This window comes from Hemitrygon akajei, chromosome 24 (genome assembly GCF_048418815.1).
Source record: "Hemitrygon akajei chromosome 24, sHemAka1.3, whole genome shotgun sequence".
Taxonomy (NCBI): domain Eukaryota; kingdom Metazoa; phylum Chordata; class Chondrichthyes; order Myliobatiformes; family Dasyatidae; genus Hemitrygon; species Hemitrygon akajei.
In genome coordinates this window covers 18,874,382-18,898,873 of record NC_133147.1, presented here as the reverse complement: position 1 = coordinate 18,898,873, position 24,492 = coordinate 18,874,382, and the positions used below count along the sequence as shown (strand labels likewise).

The window sequence follows — 24,492 nt, the reverse complement described above, 5'->3', positions numbered from 1 at the left end:
GTAACACTTATGTCAGGGGACTAAACAGTTGACATTTTGGGCTGAAACCCTTCATCGGTCCCAAGGAAATGTTGACTGTTTATTCCCCTCCATAGATGCTGCCCGACTTGCTGAGTTCCTCCAGCGTTTTGAGTGCGCTGTCGCAGAAATTCTGACACGTAGCCCGATTTTCTCAAATGCTGCATAACAAAATGTTACCTGAGAGCTGATCGCTAACCATGATCAGCACCTACCAAGTGGGCCCAGCATGCTCTGGGAAATTACGACATGGTCTCCTTATGCAAGGCATTGAAGCTACAAAAAACACGATGAGCGTCGCTTTTTGACGGTGTAGGAAGAGTTTCCAAAAGATGCAGCTTAAAAGCAGAAAGTTGAAATTGTATGAGACATTGGTGAGGCCTAATTTGGAGTATTGTGTGCGGTCTTGGTCACCTACCTACAAGAAAGATATAAATAAGGTTGAAAGAGTCCAGAGGAAGTTTACAAGGATGTTGCTGGGTCTTTTTGTTTCTCTTTTCGGGATTCTCCCAGTCAGCACTCTGGGTGCTCATTTCTGATCCCATGCTTTGCAACCTGATGTGCGCGGTGCCCATCCACTGTACACAGTCCCGGACGCCGCCATTCAGCTGTTTACTTATGTGACAGATTGTTGTAGCCTGGGGAAAAGTACACGCTCAGGACAACAAACACTTTTTCGGGTTTTAATTCCTTTATCTGTTTCAGATGTTTAAGTGCCAGAAGAGGGTCTTAAAAGAAAACGAATGACTTTACAATCAGGTCCCACCGTTACAGTCTCCGTTTAACCTTCGATCCACACACTTGTGTCTCGACCGATTGCGTGTGCAGTACAAAAATACAAAGAAAATCGCACAAAACTAATACAGTACTAATACGGAACTAATATGGTAGTGGCAATTCTGAAGGAACACAATACAAACAACATTGGAATCCCCCAACCCTGTACCTTATACATCGCAGCGAAAAATGTAAGCAAATACATCTCATCTAAGGCATCTATTACTCTTTAGTACACAAGCTGAACCCCCGAACGGAGACTGAACATCACGTTACACTGTTACATGCACAATCAGTCATGATACAATAAAGTTAGCAGTTTGGTACAACTTTTACAAGATATTGCCCGCTAGTTAAATTACAGGAAGACTGACCTACTTGGCCGGTGAGGAACTTTGCAAGCCACGCTATCCAGCGTCAAGTTCTTTACTCGTGAAAATCTAAAACATCCATATGTAAAACACGTCAAATTACCGATATTCTCGATTCGCCAGCAAGCATAAACAAATTCACATGGCTATTGTAAATTAATGCTCACTTTTCCTCACCCAACCCAGTACCTCTGGGGGAGCTTGATTCCAACGCTCCAACAGCTTCTGCCACAGAAAACAAAAGGGTCTCCACACTATCCCATGCGTGTGTAATGACATTATCATTAAAGGCACAGACAACTATTCTAGCATTACCCGGATGAATGTCTAAGTACACTTTTAGATAGATAGATAGATAGATAGATAGATACTTTATTCATCCCCATGGGGAAATTCAACATTTTTTCCAATGTCCCATACACTTGTTGTAGCAAAAACTCATTACATACAATACTTAACTCAGTAATAATATGATATGCATCTAAATCACTAACTCAAAAAGCATTAATAATAGCTTTAAAAAAAGTTCTTAAGTCCTGGCAGTTGAATTGTAAAGCCTAATGGCATTGGGGAGTATTGACCTCTTCATCCTGTCTGAGGAGCATTGCATCGACAGTAACCTGTCGCTGAAACTGCTTCTCTGTCTCTGGATGGTGCTATGTAGAGGATGTTCAGGGTTTTCCATAATTGACCGTAGCCTACTCAGCGCCCTTCGCTCAGCTACCGATGTTAAACTCTCCAGTACTTCGCCCACGACAGAGCCCGCCTTCTGAATAAGATACTGAATAAGATTCGACGGTCACCCGGTTACAAGATTTTCCCCCCAAGCCATCGGACTACCAACCTACTGCCCTCTGCCTATTGTCTTGTTTATTATTTATTGTAATGCCTGCACTGTTCTGTGTACTTTATGCAGTCCTGGGTAGGTCTGTAGTCTAGTGTAGTTTTTGTGTTGGTTTACATAGTTCAGTGTAGTTTTTATATTGTTTCATGTAGCACCATGGTCCTGAAAAACGTTGTCTCATTTTTACTGTGTACTGTGCCAGCAGTTATGGTCGAAATAACAATAAAAAGTGACTTGACTTGACTTGAAACCAACACTTCGGCCAGAGCATGTTGCATGGCAAACATCATATAGATTCGAGACCTCACTTCTCAACCTCCAAAGGGGTTTGATTAAAAACAGGGCATTGATCATTAGTCCAAGAGGTTTTGTGGAGCAGGAAGTGCAAAGTAAAAGTTGGTTTTGTGAGGTTACCTAACTCTTCACCAGGTTAAATCAATATGTTCTTACCTGTTATATTATTTTTACTGGCAATTGTTATTGAGTATATCAATATGTCAAGTCAAGTCAAGTTTATTGTCATTTAACTATATACATGTATACTGCCAAACAAGACGATGTTTCTCCGGACCAGAGTGTAAAGCACAGTAACACACAATAACTTCGGGAAGTAAGAATTAAATCTACAGGTGAATTACGCATAGACAAACAAAGTGCATAAATTAAATATGTGATGTCAGCTCTAAGAAAAGGGCATTCATTGAAGTTGGGTGGGACGAGAACTAAAGGTCATGGGTTAAGCTATCAGACTCCTCAACACCCGAAGCCTGGACTGACACCTTGCCCTACTGTCCTGTTTATTATTTATTGTAATGCCGATACTGTTTTTGTGCACTTTATGCAGTCCTGTGTAGGTCTGTAGTCTAGTATAGCTTTCTCTGTGCTTTTTTTTATTACGTAGTTCAGTCTAGTTTTTGTACTGTGTCATGTAAACCGTGGGCCTGAAAAACGTTGTCTCATTTTTACTGTGTACTGTACCAGCAGTTATGGTGGAAATGACAATAAAGGTTGACTTGACTTGACTTAGGGGTGAAAGGTGAACATCAGAGGGAGCTGCTAGTGGAAGCATGGCGAACACAGTTTCAATTTCAGCGTTAAGGAGAGATTTGGAAAGATACATGGATCGGAAGGGTATGGAGGTCTGTGGTCCAGACGCAGGTCGATGGGACTAGGCGTAATAGTTCAGCATAGATGGACTGAATGGCCTGTTTCTGTGTGGCAGTGTATGACTCTGTAAGTCTAAATTTTTAAAAAATTGTTGGTACTAGGTCACGGATGAGCTAAATATTCAGCCTTCATGTTCCAAACTTGAAAGCAAAATATTTCAGAAACGAGACCCACATCTGCGTTCCTGTTTCCCATTTTCTTCTCATTCTGGTTTCTTGCACTTCGCAGCTTTGGATCGTTTGTCCGTTCCAATGTGACTGGAATAATATTCAATAACCAGATGGCAGACTTCTCCCTGCAGAATGAGGATGCTAACGGTCTTCCAGCGTGTTCTCAAAACTACGCTCAACCCGGTACAATTCATTTTTAGTACTTTTAAATCTGTATATTTTCTGAGGGAGGAAGGACAGAATCGATTACTCGGCTAAGTAAGCATCCAAATTGATTCTGAGTTCATTTTAAACGATTTACCGCCCCTCATTCTAATTCTGCAATTACCGTATGTGCTGGAATTTACTTTCCTTCTTACTAATGAAATTACACATTGCGTTCAAACTTCTAAGTATCTGTGGTAACCTGAGAGCACGCTGGAACTTCTGCTGCTCTAGAATCTACTTTATTTGTGCCCAGGGGTAAATTTCACAGCAGCGCACGCACAACTGAAATTAGAGTGTGAATGCTGTCCACTTTGACCTTATCTGCGTCTTTAAGAATCAAAGTATTTTGAATGATCATTCTTTCCACCTACCAGCCTCTGTCCCACCCACCTCTCCCCCATATTCTATATTATTGAAAGGGCCCTTTTAGCCCTCCCAACGATCCCCCAATTTAATCCTAGTCATGGGATTAAATTGTCAAGCAATTTACAATGACCAATTAATTTACTAACTGGTACATCTGTGGGAGGAAAGTACCAGCGGCGGGAATTGAACCTGGGTCACCTGTACTGTAACCCGTTGTGCTAACCACTACACTACCTTGCCGCCCTAGTCTTCTCTCCCGGTCCTGATGAAGTTTCTCCAGGGGAAACTTTGACCTACAGTTTTCACGTCCACAGATGCTGCTTGACCTGCTCAGTTTAGTACTTTATGGATTTTCTTTTTTATTTAGAGTTGGAACATAGAACAGTACAGCACAGCGACAGGCCATTCGGCCCACAATGTTGTGCTGAACCGGCTAAAAAGCAAATCAAAAACACGTAAACACTACTCCCGCCTACCTACACCATGTCCATATCCCTCCATCTTCCTCACATCCATGTGCCTATTCAAACATCTCTGAAAAGTCTCTACCACTGTCCCAAGCATCCACCACTCTCTGACTAAAAACTTAACCCTCACATCCCACAAACAGGAGAAAATCTGCAGGTGCTGGAAATCCAAGTCACACACACAAAATGCTGGAGGAACTCAGCAGGCCAGACAGCATCTATGAGAAAAAAAAGTACAGTCGACGTTTCGGGCCAAAACGTCGACTGTACCTTTTTCCACGGATGCTGCCTGGCCTGCTGAGTTCCTCCAGCATTTTCTCACATCCCCCTTGAATCTACTCCCTTTCACCTTCAATGCACGCCTTCTGGTATTAGACATTTCAACCCTGGGAAACAGATATTTCCTCTCCACTCTATCTCTGCCTCTCATAATCTTATAAACCTCTATCAAATCTCCCCTCAGTCGCCAGAGCTCCAGCAAAAACAACCCAAATTTATCCAGCCTCTCATGCCCTCGGAACTAGCACCCTGTTAACTCTCTTCTGTGCTCTCTCCTAAGCCTCAACATCCTTCCTATAGTTCTCCCAGCATTGTGTTTTTTCCCTGGTCTCGAGTCCAGCATCTACATGTCTGTTTCTATTCAGTAATGGCCAGCATGAACGGGTTGCGCGCAGTTTGATTGCTCGGAAACTTGGTTTCGCGGGAACGGTTTAGACAACGCGGCCCGTAGGGCGTGAGATTGAAATAGGTCAGGTGGATTTACGAGGACAAATCACTTGAATTGTAAATAGGAGGGCCAGCTTTGTGCAGTTTTTTTTCCTCTTTTTTTTAAAATATAATTCCTCCTCCTGGAATGATCTTGGTCTCTGCTGCAGATTAAGTTGCCCTACCGGGAATGGTCCAAAATGCCTTAATGCCTCATGCCTGGAGGTATTTACTTACTGCCCGTTACGCCACTGGCATTTAGGGCAGCAGTGAAGGAACTCCCACCTCCAGCGCTGTTCAGGGATTCCTTCATCATGTCAGTAGTTTCCTCTCGGTTTTCACTACTGTCAGTCATGTGAGTCCTGGGTGGAGACTCAGGAATACCGTCACACTCAGATGTAGAAAGGTTCTTCACTGCTGTTTACATAACAGCTTTATTTTACCAGTCACGCTCGTCAACCCTGAGCTGAACCAGCAAACCTGGAGGACTGGTGGACCACTCTTTGCCTGGCCTCTACCCTTTGACCTGTTCGGCATGGGTGACCCCACCAAGAGCCAAAGGATGAAGTCCTGACTCAGCCAACATGGCTCTCTGGGTCACTGAGGCACGCAAGCCTCCAAACCCTATGGCAAGTTTGAGGTCCTCTTGGAGGATTGTCTGGAGATAAAAGAGTAGTAAATGTCTCCAACAGGAGATGTAATCCCTCAAACTTAAGTATCAGTATAATCCGTTACGTTATCCAGTTATTATTTATAACCTTCAATAAGGTTCAAAAGTTCATTTATTATCAAAGTATACAACTCTGGAGATTTTCTTCTCCAGATAGTCACAAAACCAAGAGAGAAGACAATGTCAGCATGATCATCAGCCCCCAAATCCCTCCTCCCTGCATGAAAAAACAGAGCAGGTACATTGACCCTCAATCCCCCTCCCCCCACACAATAAAACAAGAAATATCAGGTGAAAAACACCAAACATAGAAAACGGTAAGAATGAAAAATGTCTATGGTCCAAGTTTATATCCAAAATGCAAAAAGCTCAGATAACATTCTCCGGGCACAGCAGCAGCCTCTCCCCTCTCCGTAGCAGAGCGATCCCACCAGTGATCAAAAGGCAGTCTCCTCTCTCTGTAGCAGAGTGATCTCACCAGTGATCAAAAGGCAGTCTCCCCTCTCCGTAGCAGAGTGATCCCACCAGTGATCAAAAGGCAGTCTCCTCTCTCTGTAGCAGAGTGATCTCACCAGTGATCAAAAGGCAGTCTCCCCTCTCCGTAGCAGAGTGATCCCACCAGTGATCAAAAGGCAGTCTCCTCTCTCTGTAGCAGAGTGATCTCACCAGTGATCAAAAGGCAGTCTCCCCTCTCCGTAGCAGAGTGATCCCACCAGTGATCAAAAGGCAGTCTCCCCTCTCCGTAGCAGAGCGATCCCACCAGTGATCAAAAGGCAGTCTCCCCTCTCCGTAGCAGAGCGATCCCACCAATGATCAAAAGGCAGTCTCCCCTCTCTGTAGCAGAGCGATCCCACCAGTGATCAAAAGGCAGTCTCCCGTCTCCGTAGCAGAGCGATCCCACCAGTGATCAAAAGGCAGTCTCCCCTCTCTGTAGCAGAGTGATCCCACCAGTGATCAAAAGGCAGTCTCCCGTCTCCGTAGCAGAGCGATCCCACCAGTGATCAAACGGCAGTCTCCCCTCTTCATAGCAGAGTGATCCCACCAGTGATCAAAAGGCAGTCTCCCCTCTCCGTAGCAGAGTGATCCCACCAGTGATCAAAAGGCAGTCTCCTCTCTCTGTAGCAGAGTGATCTCACCAGTGATCAAAAGGCAGTCTCCCCTCTCCGTAGCAGAGTGATCCCACCAGTGATCAAAAGGCAGTCTCCCCTCTCCGTAGCAGAGTGATCCCCCAGTGATCAAAAGGCAGTCTCCCCTCTCTGTAGCAGAGCGATCCCACCAGTGATCAAAAGGCAGTCTCCCCTCTCTGTAGCAGAGCGATCCCACCAGTGATCAAAAGGCAGTCTCCCGTCTCCGTAGCAGAGCGATCCCACCAGTGATCAAAAGGCAGTCTCCCGTCTCCGTAGCAGAGCGATCCCACCAGTGATCAAAAGGCAGTCTCCCATCTCCATAGCAGAGTGATCACACCAGTGATCAAAAGACAGGCAGCCGGCGCTCACCTTCTGCATTCACCTCGATGTTTCAATTGGCGAACGATGGAAGCTTTATTCAGCAAAATGGAGTCGAACATCAGCTCGTGACCCACCCCGGAGTCTTCTCGCCATGAGGTTGCCACACGCTGCCTCTGCCTCCCGGAGACTGCAGAGCGCTGAAACACCCAAACGACCTCCAAACCGCAGAACACGCACTCCAGCTGTTCCAGGATCACATTCAAGACGAAAACAAACATAAAAGAAGCGAAATATATGGTTTCATGATCTTCCCAGAGATGTCAACCGAAGGAGCGCTGTACGCAGGCGGCAGCTTGATAATAATGAGAATAAATTAGCAATTAATTAGCAACTGATTGTAATAACATCGATATCTCCAATTTCCACCAGGCAGAAGACCTTTCTCTGCGATGTCGCCCGCAATTATACTTGACAGAGATAAAAATGTGAAAATGGTTGTTGGCGCTTCAGGCAGCTCAAGGATAATCACAGCCACTGCTCTGGTATGTAATGAGGTCATGGGTGGTGAATAATCATCGGTAAAACATTACAGCTTAGTAAAGATTCCCTCTTGCCTCCATCAAAACCTTTGCTTCTTGCTATAATTTACAAGTTTATTTATTTAAAGATACAGCACAATAATAGGCCCTTCTGGCCCAATGACCTTGCACTGCCCAATAACACATCTGTGACCAATTATTTTACTAACCCTTATGTGAGTCTCCTAGTTCAGGTCATCATTATGTGCCATATCGTATGACATCATCATTATGTGCCATGTGGTATGACATGGGCGATCATGGTCTTTCCATGACCACGATTGTTCTCAGAAAATTTTCTACAGAAGCGGTTTGCCATTGTGTTCTTCTGGGCAGTGTCTTTACAAGACGGGTGACCCCAGCCATTATCAATGCTCTCCGGTGGCTGTCAGCCTGGCGTCAGTGGTGGCATAACTAGGATTTGTGATATGTAGCAGCTGCTCAAATGACCATCCATCACCTGCTCCCATACCTTCATGTGACCCTGATTGGAGGGCTAAGCAGGTGCTACACCTTGCCCAACGGTGACCTGCAGGCTAGCGGAAGGAAGGAGAGTCTTACACCTCCTTTGGTAGAGATATGCCTCCAACCCGCCACCTAGCGCCACCTAGTGTCCTTTAATGGCCGGATCACACTGCTTGTCTTGTCCTCTCTTATCAGAGTGAAGTTTTCCACAACAACCTGCTCATTTATTGTCTTCTATTTTCTAATGGCATGGGAAGACACTTTGGCCCATTAATTCCATGTCTGTTTATAGAATAATCCTAATTCTTAACCCACCCTCCTCCCATGAAACTCATAGGATCAGAGAAGACACGACAACTCCATGTAGACAAAACAAAAGTTAAGGAATGAACGCAGTTTGTGAAAGTTGTATTAGCTGTTGTATTAGTTGTATTAGCTTTTTCCAGGAAGAAAAAGTGATTTACAATAAATGAAATATGTGCTTCTATTGTATAAAGAATTCCTTGTTCAACTGAAAGGCACTGTCAGCCCGACACCATAACCCATCATCTCTTTCATATGGCCTTGTGATCCTCACTGTCATCCACAACAAAGTGTCCTCTGCTTCTCTGGATCCCACTGCTCATCACGCCTTCACTTATCACCCGCCCACCGTCACCAGTCAATTATTGGTCCATGGTTGTGCCTGTGCCTGCTTTTCACTGGGCCGTTGTTGTGTTTCTTCTCTGCCGCAGGGCTGCGATGGTGCAGCTAATGAGGCAACCCTGGAATTCATTTATTATCGCAGTATACAACTCTGAAATTTCTCTTCTCCAGATAGCCACGAAACCAAGAAGGAAAAGACGGACAGCACGACCATCGACCCCCAAATCCCTCCTCCCTGCACAAAAAAACAAACAAAAGATGGAGCAGGCACATCGGCCCCCAAATCCCCCTCCCCTACACACAAAAAAACAAGGAGTACAAAAAAAACCGTAAGACTGAGAAAAAGTTCTCTTCCATTCATTTCTGACCAAAGCCTCCTAAACTAGTTTCTCTCAAAGTGTAGCGGCAAAACCCAACAGAAACAATTGCCACCAGCCTGTGACCCTGCGGAGTTGTCATACTTGCACAATGCGACCCCCCCAGCTTCAACGATCACTCCAAAAGTTGAATCCTTTATGCGATCCTTTATTAGCAATCAACGAGCATACAATCTTGAAGTGATGTACGCTTAAGTTTCAAAGGCTAATCATTAGTCAGCGATATCCAACGTTATCTCAGCGGTTAGCAAAAGATATGGCCTCCGCCGGCCCCAAGCTACAAACTGCCAGAAAATAAGCAAAGATACGAGACTTATTCCCTTTACTTCTACCATACCCCCCCACTCATATGACTAGTTACCGTAATAAATGCCCAACGCAGAAAATATAAAGCAGATAGAGAGCAGATTCATGGCTCCTGCACGATCTATCTTACATCTTCATACTCATCAACATTTTATCAACATTTTTAAGTTCTCATAAGCAGGGGTCCCCGACCTTTTTAAGCCATGGAGCCGTACCATTAATTGAGGGGTCCATGGACCCCAAATTGGGAACCTGTGATTCCATCTTCATGGTATCATGGTGTCCCATTTAATTCTTCTAATTCTTGCTGTGATATCTACATATCACAGTAGCTCACGTCTTCTTGGATGCCTTTGGCTCTGTTTTATGTTGCTCTCTATTTTTTTTATTTATTCATTTACGGGATATAGGTGTCGCCAGCTAAGCCAGCATTTATTGCCCATCCCTAGTTGCCCTTGAGAAGGTGGTGATAACCTGCCTTCTGGAACCGCTGCAGGCCCTGAGGTGTGGGTACCCACGGTGCTGGTCGGATTATCAGCTTCTGCCTCAATCTTCTCTAATAGTAGCATGGCAAAGGTAATCTTTGCTTGCAAAACAATGATTAATTTATAAATGCACGTGCCAAATCTGACAGAAGGTAACTGAAGTGGTTGGGGGGGGGGGGGGTCTGTAAAATTCTTACTCATCGTTAAAGCAACTAAGAGATTTCTCTTTGAGACGATGCAGTCGTCTGTCATGCATTGAGAGTGGGAGGTTGAAGTCGCCTGCCTTTGAGGCTGTGGGTGAACCCCGCTGACTGTGGTTGGCACTGTTGTTGAAGGGAGTTCAGTCACTCGCCCCGAAGTAGGCCCCGATCCTCCGCGGGCCTACTGCAAAGTCCGGAGCTGGCAGACAGATGTGGAGGCTGAACAGGTCGCTGAGCCACCCATGGGGTCCGAGCAAGAGAGAGTCTGCAGATGCTGGAAATCCGAGCAGCACCCACAAAATGCCGGGGGAGCTCAGCAGGCCAGGCAGCGTCTATGGAAAAAAGTACAGCTGACGTACTGTACTTCGGCAGGACTGGGGGAAAAAAAAATGAGGAGTAGAGTCCAAAGACGGGTTTAAGTGCATTGTAGGTGTTTGCTACTTGGATCTTACATCAGGTGTTAGACTAGAACAGAACACTCAGACTGCAACAGGAAGTGCTCTACACATTTTGATCATGGTAAGCTGCAGCAGATAATTCTTAATGCCTCTGAATATTCAAAAGTTGTTTTTTAAAATGATTAAATTAGCTAAGAACGGTGAAAACTTTCTTAAGCATGTGATAGTCTCCGTTGGCTGCACTTCAAGGCAGTGTTTCTTCTCTACACTCCTGACCTTGGAGCTGTTTGGGTCCAATTAGTGCCTCCAATGCTGAGGACCAGATTAGACTACAGAGGCTGGGGCTAGTCCATCACAGTCTGTGGATGATTGATATTCAGTTCTTACACGCATTGTGAAGACACGTTTCAAATTAAGAAGACTGTAAAAGCTGTTATTATAATCTTGCTCAAGCTGTTCATGGCTAGAATTCTTTTAATTAAGAAAACCTTCCAATCCGGTTTATTTCGGGGGGAAAAGAGCCCGTGGAAGAAGAAAGAGGAAACGAGAATTGTTTTTTGAATACCAGGTTGCATTGTGTGAAAAAGCGGAGGATTCAGTGGGAGCTATTGAAAATGAATTAGGTATATTTGAAAAAGAAAGCTGATGAGGAAAGAATTGGGATGTGACTAACACCTCTACAATAGATGTTGTTCCTTTCCACGCCTTGTGGCGCATCAGGTGGCAACCTTGCCGATTCTTTAGCATTCTTGTCCGAGTTGCTAGCTCAATGTGCAGAGGGAAAGTGTGCAAGGAGCCGGCTGGATCTGAACGCAGGACCACTTGCCTCGAGGTCCGGTGTGGATGCCTCACCACAGCCAACGGGCTTTTTACAATAATTATAGGAATACAGTGGTCTACTGCTGTGCCATGAAGTTTTGTGATCTGATGCTAACCTAGTGGACAGATTCAGCTGGGAATAAAGGTTGGAAGAATTGCTACTGTCTTCACTAATAGATGACAGGGTGGAAATACATCTTTACTAAAGGAGATGTGAGGTGCTCCTTCCGTCCGCTAGGCTGCAGGTCACCCTTGGGCAAAGTGTAACATCTGCTTAGCCCCCCCCCATCAGGGTCATGGGAAGCCATGGGAGGAGGTGGTGGATGGTCGTATGAGCAGCCGGTGCAGATCACAAGTCCTGGTTATGCGACCACTGACACCAGGCAGACAATCTCTGAAGAGTATTGATAATGGCTGCGGACACCCGTCTTGTCAAGGTAGCCTTGTCAAGACACTGCCCAGAAGAAGGCAATGTGCTTCCCTCCCCCTTTCTTTCTCCCTAGACCTCCCATCCCATGATCCTCTCCCTCTCCAGCTGTGTATCCCTTTTGCCAATCACCTTTCCAGCTGTTAGCTTCATCCCTCCCCCTCCTGTCTTCTCCTATCATTTCAGATCTCTCCCTCCCCCTCTCACTTTCAAATCTCTTACTATCACTTCTTTCAGTTAGTCCTGGCAAAGGGTCTCGGCCCAAAAAGTCGACTGTACTTCTTCCTATAGATGCTGCCTGGCCTGTTGTGTTCCACCAGCATTTCGTGTTTGCATTTTTAACTTTACTTAAGTATTCACTATGGAAAAGGATCTTAGTGACTGTAGTGATGACTTGCAGCAGATTGAAAAGCTTGAGCATGTAGATATTAAGAAAGAGGATGTGCTGGAGCTTTTGGAAAGCATCAAGTTGAATATCTCGCCGGGATCAGACGAAATGTACCCCAGGCTATTGTGGGAGGGGAGGGAGGAGATTGCTGAGCCTCTGGCAATGATCTTTGCATCATCAATGGGGATGGGAGAGGTTCTGGAGGATTGGAGGGTTGTGGATGTTGTTCCCTTATTCAAGAAAGGGAGAAGAGATAGCCCAGGAAATTATAAACAAGTGAGTCTTACCTCAGTGGTTGGTAAGTTGATGGAGAAGATCCTGAGAGGCAGGATTTATGAGCATTTGGAGAGGTATAATATGATTAGGAGTAGTCAGCATGGCTTTGTCAAGGGCAGGTTGTGCCTTACGAGCCTGACTGAATTTTTTGAGGATGTGACTAAACACATTGATGAAGGAAGAACAATAGATGTCGTGTATATGGATTTCAGCAAGGCATTTGATAAGGTACCCCATGCAAGGCTTATTGAGAAAGTAAGGAGGCATGGGATCCAAGGGGACATTGCTTTGTGGATCCAGAACTGGCTTACCCACAGAAGGCAAAGAATGGTTGTAGATGGATCATATTCTGCATGGAGGTCGATGACCAGTGTTGTGCCTCAGGGACCTGTTCTGGGACCCCTTCTCCTAGTGATTTTTATAAATGACCTGGATGAGGAAGTGGAGGGATGGGTTAGTAAATTTGCTGATGACACAAAGGTTGGAGGTGTTGTGCATAGTGTGTAGAGTTGTCAGAGGTTACAGCAGGACATTGATAGGATGCAAAACTGGGCTGAGAAGTAGCAGATGGAGTTCAACCCAGATAAGTGTGAAGTGGTTCATTTTGGTAGGTCAAATATGATGGCAGAATATAGTATCAATGGTAAGACTCTTGGCAGTGTGGAGGATCAGAGGGATCTTGGGGTCCAAGTCCATAGGACGCTCAAAGCTGCTGCACAGGTTGACTCTGTGGTTAAGAAGGTGTACGGTGTATTGGCCTTCATCAATCGTAGAATTGAATTTAGGAGCCGAGAGGTAATGTTACAGCTATATAGGACCCTAGTCAGACCCTACTTGGAGTACTGTGCTCAGTTCTGGTTGCCTCACTACAGGAAGGATGTGGAAGCCATAGAAAGGGTGCAGAGGCGATTTACAAGGATGTTGCCTGGATTGGGGAGCATGCCTTATGAGAATAGGTTGAGTGAACTCGGCCTTTTCTCCTTGGAGCGACGGAGGATGAGAGGTGACCTGATAAAGGTGTACAAGATCATAAGAGGCATTGATCGTGTGGATAGTCAGAGGCTTTTTCCCAGGGCTGAAATGGCTAACACAAGGGGGCACAGGTTTAAGGTGCTGGGGAGTAGGTACAGAGGAGATGTCAGGAGTAAGTTTTTTACTTAGAGAGTGGTGAGTGCGTGGAATGGGCTGCCGGCAACGGTGGTGGAGGCGGATACGATAGGGTCTTTTAAGAGACTTTTGGATGGGTACATGAAGCTTAGAAAAACAGAGGGCTGTGGGTAAGCCTAGTGATTTCTAAGGTAGGGACATGTTCAGCACAACTTTGTGGGCCGAAGGGCCTGTATTATGCTGTAGGTTTTCTATGCTTCTACGTGATGCAGCAGGGAGTTCAGAAGCCCGATGGCCTGAGGGAAGAAACTGTTTGCCATCCTGACTATTCTTGTCTTTGTGCATCGAGTCTCCTGCCTGATGGCAGAAAGACAAAGAGGATGCTGGATGAATGGGTGAGATCCTTGATGATACTAAGGGCCCTGTGTACGCAGCGATCCTGTTAAATGTCCCTGATGTATGGTAGGCAGACCCCTATAATCCTCTCAGCAGCCTACTCTCAGTCGTTTGTGGGGACTTCTGGTCCAACGCTTGGCTGCTCTCACACCAGATGGATATTATAAAACCCTGGTTTATTTCATTATTTAAATTTTAATCAGGATTAAATTTAAATCATACCTGCTGGGGTATGATTTAAACTCATGCCTCCAGTTTGTTAGTTTGGGCCTCAGGATTACTAATTTGGCTGCACTGACCCCAGTGACGTCATGCTATATTGTCAGAGATGAGGACACTGTGTGTTACAAGTGTCACGCATTGTAATAATGATCAGGGAGGCACCGAGAGAATCTGCAATTACTGACAAGTACTTTCATTGTCTTAACAGAAGAACAAGCGAACTTACCAAACCAAATGTGCACACCTACTAAGTTTTTCTGACCTTCCGTGAACAGTTGAATAGTAGAAAATATAATATCAGTTAAAAAGGGTTTTCTGCTTCTGACCACCTGTTCTTCCCTGTCCCTTTTCGAATCTTCATGTTCATGGGGCACCTCACATCCACGATAGTTGGTCTCTGGAGAGTTATTACTATTTTGTATTTGGAAACCTTTGCTTTTGTATCCATTCCTTACCATTTAGAATGTTTCTTTTCAGTGTTACTGGCTTTGGTCATCTGACTGACCTTTAACACCTTCATATTGGTCCTAATCCACAAGTGACAACTGGTAATTTATGGCACCTTGTTATGGACTTAAGAACTTTTTTAAAGCTATTATTAATGCTTTTTGAGTTAGTGATTTAGATGCATATCATATTATTACTGAGTTAAGTATTGTATGTAATGAGTTTTTGCTACAACAAGTGTATGGGACATTGGAAAAAATGTTGAATTTCCCCATGGGGATGAATAAAGTATCTATCTATCTATCTATCTATCAATCAGCAACCGGTTCGAATCACTGAGGCCAGACACAGACCCCAACGTTTACAAACTTTCATGTTATATCCAACCAAAGAACACATCATAAGTAACTTCTTATTTGATCCCTCGTCCAGCAGATCACCTGTGTCGACTTTAAAACACTGAAAGCCAAGGAACTTCAGCTCACAAAATGAAGAACATAGATCAGTTCCACAAAATGGCAGCCTCCATCTCCAAGCACACGACAAGAGCAAAGACAATTGATCTGTCTATTTCCACTGTACTTGACCCATTTGTGTTTAATGTTTTCTTCCATATTTTAACTCTGCCATGGCCGATATATGGTTCTAATCATAGTGACAGTACCTCTGGGTCTGTACTCACTGGGATTTAGAAGGATGAGGGGGGGATCTTAATGAAACCTTTCGAATGTTGAAAGGCCGAGACAGAGTAGATGTGGAAAGCATGTTTCCCATGGTGGGGGAGTCTAGGACAAGAGGGCACAGGGTAGAGGGGCATCCATTTAAAACAGCGATGCGGAGACTTTTATTTAACCAGAGGGTGGTGAATTTGTGGAATTTATTACCACAGACAGCAGTGAAGGTCAGGTCATTTGGTGTATTTAAGGCAGAGCTTGATAGATTCTTGATTGGACACGGCATCAAAGGTTACAAGGAGAAAGCTGGGGAGTAGGGCTGAGGAGGTGAAAAAGGATCAGTCATGATTGAATGCTGGAGCAGACTCAATGGGCCAAATGGCCTAATTCAGTTCTTATGGTCTCAACAAAGTTTTGAAAAGAAAACAGAAGGGTTGGTATTCTGGAATGATAAGATATTGGAGTCATGAGGCTTTACAGAAGAAGGACATTTATCTACATTGTCCTTAGCAGGGCCCATCCTCAACAACTGAATACTTCTCTTTTGTTTCCTTAGGCCATAATAAATGCCCTTTGGTTTGGTGATAGTGCCTGTCAGGCTGTCAACAGACCGAGACTCCATCACCAACTGCTGCCAAACATTGTTCAGTTTGAGTCTGAGGAACTGGAACAACACATAGAAGAGGTTAGTAAAGTGATTGAAAATGCACCGTTTTGAGCCATTAAGCTGTACCAAACATTCATCATCAGTGATTCTCCTTTTATTTCAAATGGTTGAAGTCTAAATAAAATAATTCTTGATAGTCAGTATAGGAGTGCAGTTGGCGCATCCCCATTAGTGACTACTAAATGTACCATCCTATGGAAGATGATTCACCCAATGCGTACTCCATCTTATTGCCCCATAAACTTTGATTTCTGAAAATTACAGATGTTCTACACTGTTTTCTATAAATGTCCTTGCTACAGGATCATCATTAAATGCCTGTAACGTCACTGGTGCTTGGGGCATTAATGAAGGTCCTCCACCTCTGTCTGTCCTTGGCCATCTTCTCTAATGTGTCCCAGGTCTGGTTCAGGGCTTCCTTCATCATGTCAGTAGCTTGCTCTTGGTTTTCACTACTGTCGGTCATGCAAATCCCAGGATACCATCACACACAGAAATAGGATTCTCCGTTGCTGTTTCCGTAACAATTTTTTTTCAATCAGCCAGGGTTGTCAGCCCTGAACTGAACCCCCAAACCTGGAGGACCAGTGGACCACTCTTAGCCTGGCCTCTACCCTTTGACCTGTTTGGCATGGGGATCCTACCAAGGGTCAAAGCTCAAAGCCCTGACTCCAGCCAACATGGCTCGCTGGGTCACTGAGCCATGCAAGGTTGTGGTCCTCTTGGAAATTTGTACAAAATACAAATAATCTATTAGCATGGTTACTTTAATTGGATTCTAAATGATGTGCTAAATGGTGAAACTGCTTAGTTCATCTTACTTCAGTTTTAACCATTTTCTTGCTTTAAATTGTCCCTGTTTCTTTATTCCTTCCATTCCATCGATTGCCCAAGGTTTCATGCGCCAGTCCCTGCTTTCTCACAGCTCTAAAATTTATTCCTGGTCAAGTGAATCATTTCCAGTTGCCAATCACTTTCCGTTTTCTGATTTTGATCCTCCCTCCAGCTCCGTCGGTTTCGAGAGGAAATGGAGAATGGATTGAGGAAGAAAATGCACTTCACTGGCTTTGCCGATATGCCCTCAGTGGTGCAGGCCATCGTGAGAGAAGGGCGCATTTGGCATGCCGTTTCAGATACCATGCGCAAAGGTGGTTGCCCTGCGGGATACTGAAGCGCTCAGAGGCCTTTTCGGCTTCTGCACCTCGTTCTGTGAATTATTGTAGAATATTTTGGTGGATATGAATAGGATATTTATCTGTGAATTATTACCACTGTGTGGCTCACTGAAGACCTTAACATTGTGAACCAAACCAAACCAAACCATTTTGTTGGAAGCTAGGAAGACCCATGTTGTGATGCACCCAGAAGGCTGTAAACTGCAGGACTACAAAGCTAGGGGATAATTAGTCTAAACAAAGATTTCCAACCACCAGGAGTCCAGTGTGCTCCTTTCAAGCTTTTCCAAACCAATCATTTACAATGATGCTCTCACGTGGTCAGATGTCCTTGCTCCAATGGGAGCAAGAAGTTGGAAAATGAACTATAAACTGCCTTTAACGAAGACCATGCTAGCTACGGTACATTGCAGAGTGTGAACATATCATATTTAGACGAGGATATTTAGGGCTCAGGTTAAAGCTCATCAGGAAGCTGTGTGAAAATTTAAATGGTGTCAATGAATGAGCTAAATTCTCGTAATATTTCTTCTTGAATATCTATGAGGGTAACAATGAGGGTTCTGTTGGTCTTACAATGAGAGTTCCATTGAGTCTTCCATGAGGTCATTGAGAGTTACAGTGAGGGTAACAACGACGGTCCCGTTGAGGGTATCAATGGGGTTCCATTGATCCTTCAATTGGTCCAATGAGGGTTCCATTGAGGGTTACAAAGAGGGTTCCATTGGCCCATTGAGAGTGACAATGAGGGTTCGATAGGTCCTTCTATTGAGGGTTCCATTAGTCCTTCCATCGGTCCATTTTACAATGAGGATTCCAATGGCCCTTCCATGGGTCCACTGAGGGTTACAATGAGAGTCCCATTGGTCTTTCCACTGGTCCTACTTACAATGAGGGTTCCATTAGTCCTTTAACAAAGACCATGCCAATGTAGGTTTTCACAAATAAAACAACATGAGACATTTTAAGTTTAAGAAAGAACCATAACAACACATGTCTTGAACTCCAAAACCTGAACACAAAGAACACTAAAAGTCCTTTATGTAATTCCCTCATCACGTCAGCCCAGCCTCTAAAGTGAACCCCCAACCCAATGTCAGTGTTTGAGAGGTCTATACATTGCCACCAGTTACATTATCCTACACAAAATACAAAGTGCTGAATATATCATTCTTAGATGAGATCACTTAGGGCTCAGGAAACCATGTGGAATTTAAGTCCAGATATTAATGTATGACCTGAATTCACTTAATATTTCTCCTTGAATATCTATGACTACTTACAATGAGGGGTCCATTGGTCTCCCATATAGAATTAGCAGAAGTAACCAGTTGAACCCTCAAAGGGTTTCTAGACTTTCGATGCCTGGGTCCATTTCTTCACCACAGGACGAAGTAACGAACGTCACCAGTGTTTACGTGGCCAGGACATTTCATTCTTTAGTTCCCTGAGTCGTTTAATCGATGTTCCTTGTTGCCAAGTGATCAGATTAATGAAGATGCTATTTTTGATTCCAAAGGCACAGTTGTGTGCTGATGAGCATAAAGATCCGATCAGAAGAATAATATTGTCAATTAAGATGGGCTGCCTTCATGAATAAGCATTACGGCAAAGTTCACCTGGATCTTTCTGAGATTGCACGCAAGTTATTCCTCTCTCTGCTGACACACGGAAGCAGAGATCAGTCAAAAGTGGTGGGATGCAACACTGGATGAGTATGACAGAAATTTCAGATTCATTTGTATTCTTGCTATTGAGCAGAAACTAATTCACTGGATTTCCGAAGCTTTGACATTTGGGTCCATTTCAGCCCCAGCGTAAAGAACTGGCAGCAATGAGAGGGTTAATATTGCCCTTCAGCTTAGCCGCTCTTACGGTGCACCTGTCAGTATGAATGTTAACATTTCGCCTTTGAGCAGTTGACGGACAGCTGTCATAAGGTAGCAGTTGTCCATCGTGTCCGACGATGACAGGAAACCTGTGCGGGAGAGTTTTTAAAGTGGAAAAGCCGTTGCACCGGGGCAGTTCCACTCTCTCGACCTCAGACGTCCAAGTCCAGAGGTGCAAACAAGTGTCACAAACTGGGGTCGTCCAGTGGATGACCGCGTACCTCGTCTGTACCTCATCACGCCCTTCGCTCTCCACGGAGTGTTGTAGTACCACCTTCCTGGCCATTGGATCTCACTGTAGATCTTTTCTGCCCAGCTGACTTTGCATGCTAGGACAGGTACGCCCCTACCTCACCAGGATATGAGGCCAGCATCTACCCTCACCTGGTTTAGCCCTCCTGTTGGTGCGCTGGGGTGCATGCAGACAGCTACTTGGGGCCGGGAATGTCCTTTCTTAGATACAAGAAGAAAAGCATCCAATGACATCATTGGGCCGGCTTTCAACTGAAGCTTGGAAACAATTGAGAAATGTGTTTATCATCGTCACGTGTACCAGGTACAGTGAAAAATTTGGTTTTATCTGCCATGTGTACAGATCATCTTATCACATCGGTGTTTTGAGGTAGCATAAGGGAGAACAGTGCCAAAAATATCCGAAATAGAAGGTCCAATACGATACTTGAGTTTTAGTTGTACTGCGTGACAGAGAAAGCAAGAGTAGAGAACCTTGAGCCTTCCCAAAGTGGTTCTTCAGATCCTCCCAATCAACTTATTGCCTCCTGATGTCCTATTCTCACTTCAGTTAGGAGACAGACGAACCAAATGAAATGCAGAAGTTTGTCTTCTGGCTTTCAAAGATGGAAATAACATGATATTTGCCAATTGCTCTTGACTTGCACTCCATAACATCCCCTCTTAAAGTTATTCTTTCGCTCCATAACAACTCCTTTTGCTGAACAGACGAATGTTTGCCAAACAACACGATGAAATAACTAAGACCGTATGACAGCTCCATTGGCATATAATTTCTCGGCCACTAAACAAGAAAAGTGCTTTTTCCATCAATACTGTACATGCTCAGATTTGATTGAATCAAATGTTCTGTTATTCTGTGCTCAGATTTCTGCTCGACTGCAGTAGGTGTTGGCTAATAACAAAACACATCATTAAATTGCACAGATTGATATATGTTGTAATTGTGGCACACTGTAGCTTAGAAAGGTGGATAATGTCTCTTTGTCTACACATTAATTTATGTGCACTCAACAAGCTATTTAATCAATTTAGAATTAACAATTTTACTTATTCTTAATCCAGCATTCTGTTTTTTTTTGTGACAGATATAGTTTCTAACATAGTGGAAATTAAAGATGTTTACAATTTAAAGAATTTCAAATAAAAAGTCAAAATATTAGAAATGCACAGCAAGTTGTTCAAGTTAATAATTTCTGACCTTAAAAGAAATCAACTTTTGACATCTTTCTCATTGTCTCTTTTAATTTTAAATTCTAGATCTTTAACATTTTTCCCCAAATATTTCCCTTCTTGCGCAGTTTCAAGTTCAGAAGTTAAAAGTTCAAAAAGCTGAGGTGCAAAGGGTCTTGGGAGTCCTCGTGCAGGGTTCCCTAAAGGTTAATTTACAAGTTGAGTTGGTGGTGAGGAAGGCAAATGTGATGTTAGTATTCATTTCGAGAGGACTAGAATATAAAAGCAAGGATGTAATGCTCAGATTTTATAAGGCTTTTATAAGATTTTATAAGTGAGGTTTCACTTGGAGTATTGTGATCAATTCTGAGACCCTTATCTAAGAAAAGATGTGTTGACATTAGGGAAGGTTGAACGGAGGTTCACAAAAATGATTCTGGGATTGAAAGGCTTGTCAAATCAGGAGTGTTTGATGGCTCTGGGCCTGTTTTCACTAGAATTCAGAAGAATGAGAGGTGTCCTCATGAAAACCTATCAAATGTTGAAAGGCCTTGATAGAGTAGATGTGGAGAGGATATTTCCTGTGGTGGGAGAGTCTAGGACCAGAGGACACAGCCTCAGAATAGAGATGAGGAGGAATTTCTTTAGCTAGAGAGTAGTGAATCTAGGGGATTCGTTACCACGGGCAGCTGTGGAGGCCAAGTCATATTTAAGGCAGAGGTTGACAGATTCTTGAAGGGATACAGGGAGAAGGCAGGAGATCAGGAATGAGAGAGACAATGGATCAGCCATGATGAAATGGTGGTGGAGACTCGGCCGAATGGCCTGGGTCTGCTCCTGTATCTTACTGTCTTACAAATCGAACTTCCCTGGCAAAATGAATTTCCATGCAACTTGATGCCTGTAGTTATCAGACTTCTACCACGCAGCACTGCATTTGCAGAAATATTGATGGCAAAATCGCCAGTGCCTGACATCATCACTCTTTGAAAAGTTCCTTTGTGTTGTGGCAATAACACAATAAGAGCAATTTGCCCGTGTGGAGTAATGTCAATTCGTCCTTGCAGAGTAATGTCAATTCATCCTTGCAGATTAACAGCAATTGCCCGTGTGGAATAACATCAATTCGTCCTTGCAGATTAACAGCAATTTGCCCGTGCAGAGTAACGTCAATTCGTCCTTGCGGATTAACAGCAATTTGCCCGTGCGGAGTAACGTCAATTCGTCCTTGCGGAGTAACGTCAATTCGTCCTTGCAGATTAACAGCAATTTGCCCATGCGGAGTAACGTCAATTCGTCCTTGCGGAGTAACGTCAATTCGTCCTTGCAGATTAACAGCAATTTGCCCATGCGGAGTAACGTCAATTCATCCTTGCGGAGTAACGTCAATTCGTCCTTGCAGATTAACAGCAATTTGCCCATGCGGAGTAACGTCAATTCGTCCTTGCGGAGTAACGTCAATTCGTCCTTGCAGATTAACAGCAATTTGCCCATGCGGAGTAACGTCAATTCATCCTTGCGGAGTAACGTCAATTCGTCCTTGCAGATTAACAGCAATTTGCCCGTGCGGGATAACGTCAATTCGTCCTTGCGGATTAACAGCAATTTGCCCGTGCAGAGTAACGTCAATTCGTCCTTGCAGATTAACAGCAATTTGCCTTCACAGAATTCACATCAATACCAAAACATTTGAGAAATGGAATAAAAATTTGCCTTTATGAAACTTATATTGATAAAAGGAATAAATTCACAATGCATACAGAAGTTGATTTTGATTGGTGTTGATTTGCAGCAGGGACCACTTAATAGATTTGCTTTGAAAACAAATACAACAGGGTCTTTTAAGAGCCTCTCAGAAAGGTACATGGAGCTTAAAAAACTAGAGGGCTATGTGCTAGGGAAATTCTAGGCAGTTTCTAGAGTAGGTTACATGGTCAGCACAACATTGTGGGCCGAAGGGCCTGGAATCTGCTGTAGATTTCCACGTTCTATGTTCTAATTGACAAGGCAAACTCCTCTGTTAATACTTACATTTTTTGTAACTTAAATGAACTACCTTTTCTCTTCTGCCTACAATAAAATCTAAATTCCCTTGCCTTTAGATTGTGCATCCACAGGGGTATTATGTTTAAGAGAAAATCTTCCTGTAAGAACACACCTTCACTTATCAAATACATACCATGGAAAATTGTGATACAGACTGTTTTGTGGGAATGAAAACCCTCCTGTATTGAGAAGTTGCTGTCACTATTCAATACAATCCTGAACTCAATGTGTTTATCAAGAGAGGGAGAGCCAATTGCCCTCTACTTGGGGAAAGAATGCACACAAGTATTATCTGCCAGGTCTGAAGAGACACTGTTTTTCCATTGATTTAAATGTAAGAGGACAGATGTGCATGTTCCAAAGACTTGACTGTTAATCTAAAAATATATTTTCAGTGCTTTAGACATTTTAAATTCTTTCCGAGATCCCTGTTCCAATCTTCATAGTGGTTCGTTAATGACCTGGTGTTTCAAATAATATGAAGGGTTTTAATATTTTTAAGTTTTCCAAGCTTTTGAAAGGTCAGAAACATTTGAGAACTATTTTGAAAAATCAAAATGTTGTTCAAAGGCTGTTTCTGAATCTGGCGAGGAGTGAAACTACTATCAGACCTGATTTTAAGAACGGTTTATCTTGACTCTTGTGCATGATATCCCAAAAGTTTGCAGGAAAGAATCCAATGCAAACAGCTCTGTTTATTGTCTGCTGAGCCCTAAGTCTTGGCCAGTAAATATCCGATTATTGCACCCAGGTACGACGACAGAAATCTAGTCAGAGGGAAATAGACACAAAAATATCACATTTATATAGACACCCACACAAAATGCTGGAGGAACTCAGCAGGTCGGGCAGCATCTACGGAGATGACTAAACAGTCAATGTTTTCAGGCTGAGGCCCTTCTCCTTATATATACCTCCTTTCACAGCCTTGAACTAGCTCAAAGAGTCAGAGTGCGGTTTTAATATCGCCGGCACATGTTGTGAAATTTGTAAACTTTATGCCAGCAGGACAATGAAATACAAGATAAATAAATATAGAGGAAAAAACTAAATTTAATGAAGTAATATGTATGACCATTAAATAGTTAAGTTAAAATAACACAAAAATACAACTGCAGATGCTGTGGATCAAAGAATACGTACACAACGCTGGAAGAGCTCAGCAGGTCAGGCAGCATCCGTGAGAGAAGAGTAGCCAACGTTTCGGGCCGAGACCCGATGAAGGATCCTGATGAAGGGTCTCGGCCTGAAACGTTGGCTACTCTTCTCTCACGGATCCTGCCTGACCTGCTGAGTCCTTCCAGCATTGTGTACGTATTCTCTAAGTTAAAATAAGTAATGCAAAAAGAACAGGAGTAAAAAAGTAAAAACACAAAATGCTGGCAGAACTCAGCAGGCCAGACAACATCTATGGGAGGAGGTAGTGATGACGTTTTGGCCGAAACCCTTCGTCAGGAGTGAAGTAACATGGGATGGTCGAGGGGGGATAAGAAGTGGGGGGAGGGATAAAGTAGAGAGCTCCCATCCCTCCCCACGGACCTCCCTCTGGGCACTCATCCCTGCAAACGGAAGAAGTGCTACACCTGCCCCCACACTTCTTCCCTCACCACCATCCCAGGCCCCAGACAGTCCTTTCAGGTGAGGCACCACTTCACCTGCGAGTCAACTGGGGTGATATACTGTATCCGGTGCTCCCGATGTGGCCATTTATACATTGGGGAGACCCGCCGCAGACTGGGAGACCGTTTCACACGAACACCGGCGCTCGGTCCTCCAGCAGTGGCGGGATCTCCTGTGGCCACACGCTTCAATTCCACAGACCACTCCCACTCCGACATGTCTGTCCATGGCCTCCTCTACTGTCAAGATG

The 24,492-nt window shown here is 44.0% G+C and overlaps 1 protein-coding gene across 2 annotated transcripts in view; it reads left to right on the top strand.

Moving 5' to 3' along the window:
• Positions 1 to 23,681, top strand: part of LOC140715928 (glutathione hydrolase 1 proenzyme-like) — a 79,771-nt gene extending 56,090 nt beyond the window's left edge. For both annotated transcript variants that reach the window (XM_073028481.1, XM_073028482.1), the window contains 4 exons: positions 3,406 to 3,530; positions 7,640 to 7,752; positions 15,977 to 16,105; positions 17,094 to 23,681. In XM_073028481.1, coding sequence (XP_072884582.1) covers positions 3,406 to 3,530; positions 7,640 to 7,752; positions 15,977 to 16,105; positions 17,094 to 17,258 — 532 coding nt within the window. In that variant the 3' untranslated portion in view covers positions 17,259 to 23,681. The remainder of the gene's footprint in view (positions 1 to 3,405; positions 3,531 to 7,639; positions 7,753 to 15,976; positions 16,106 to 17,093) is intronic.
• The last annotated feature ends 811 nt before the right edge of the window (positions 23,682 to 24,492 follow it).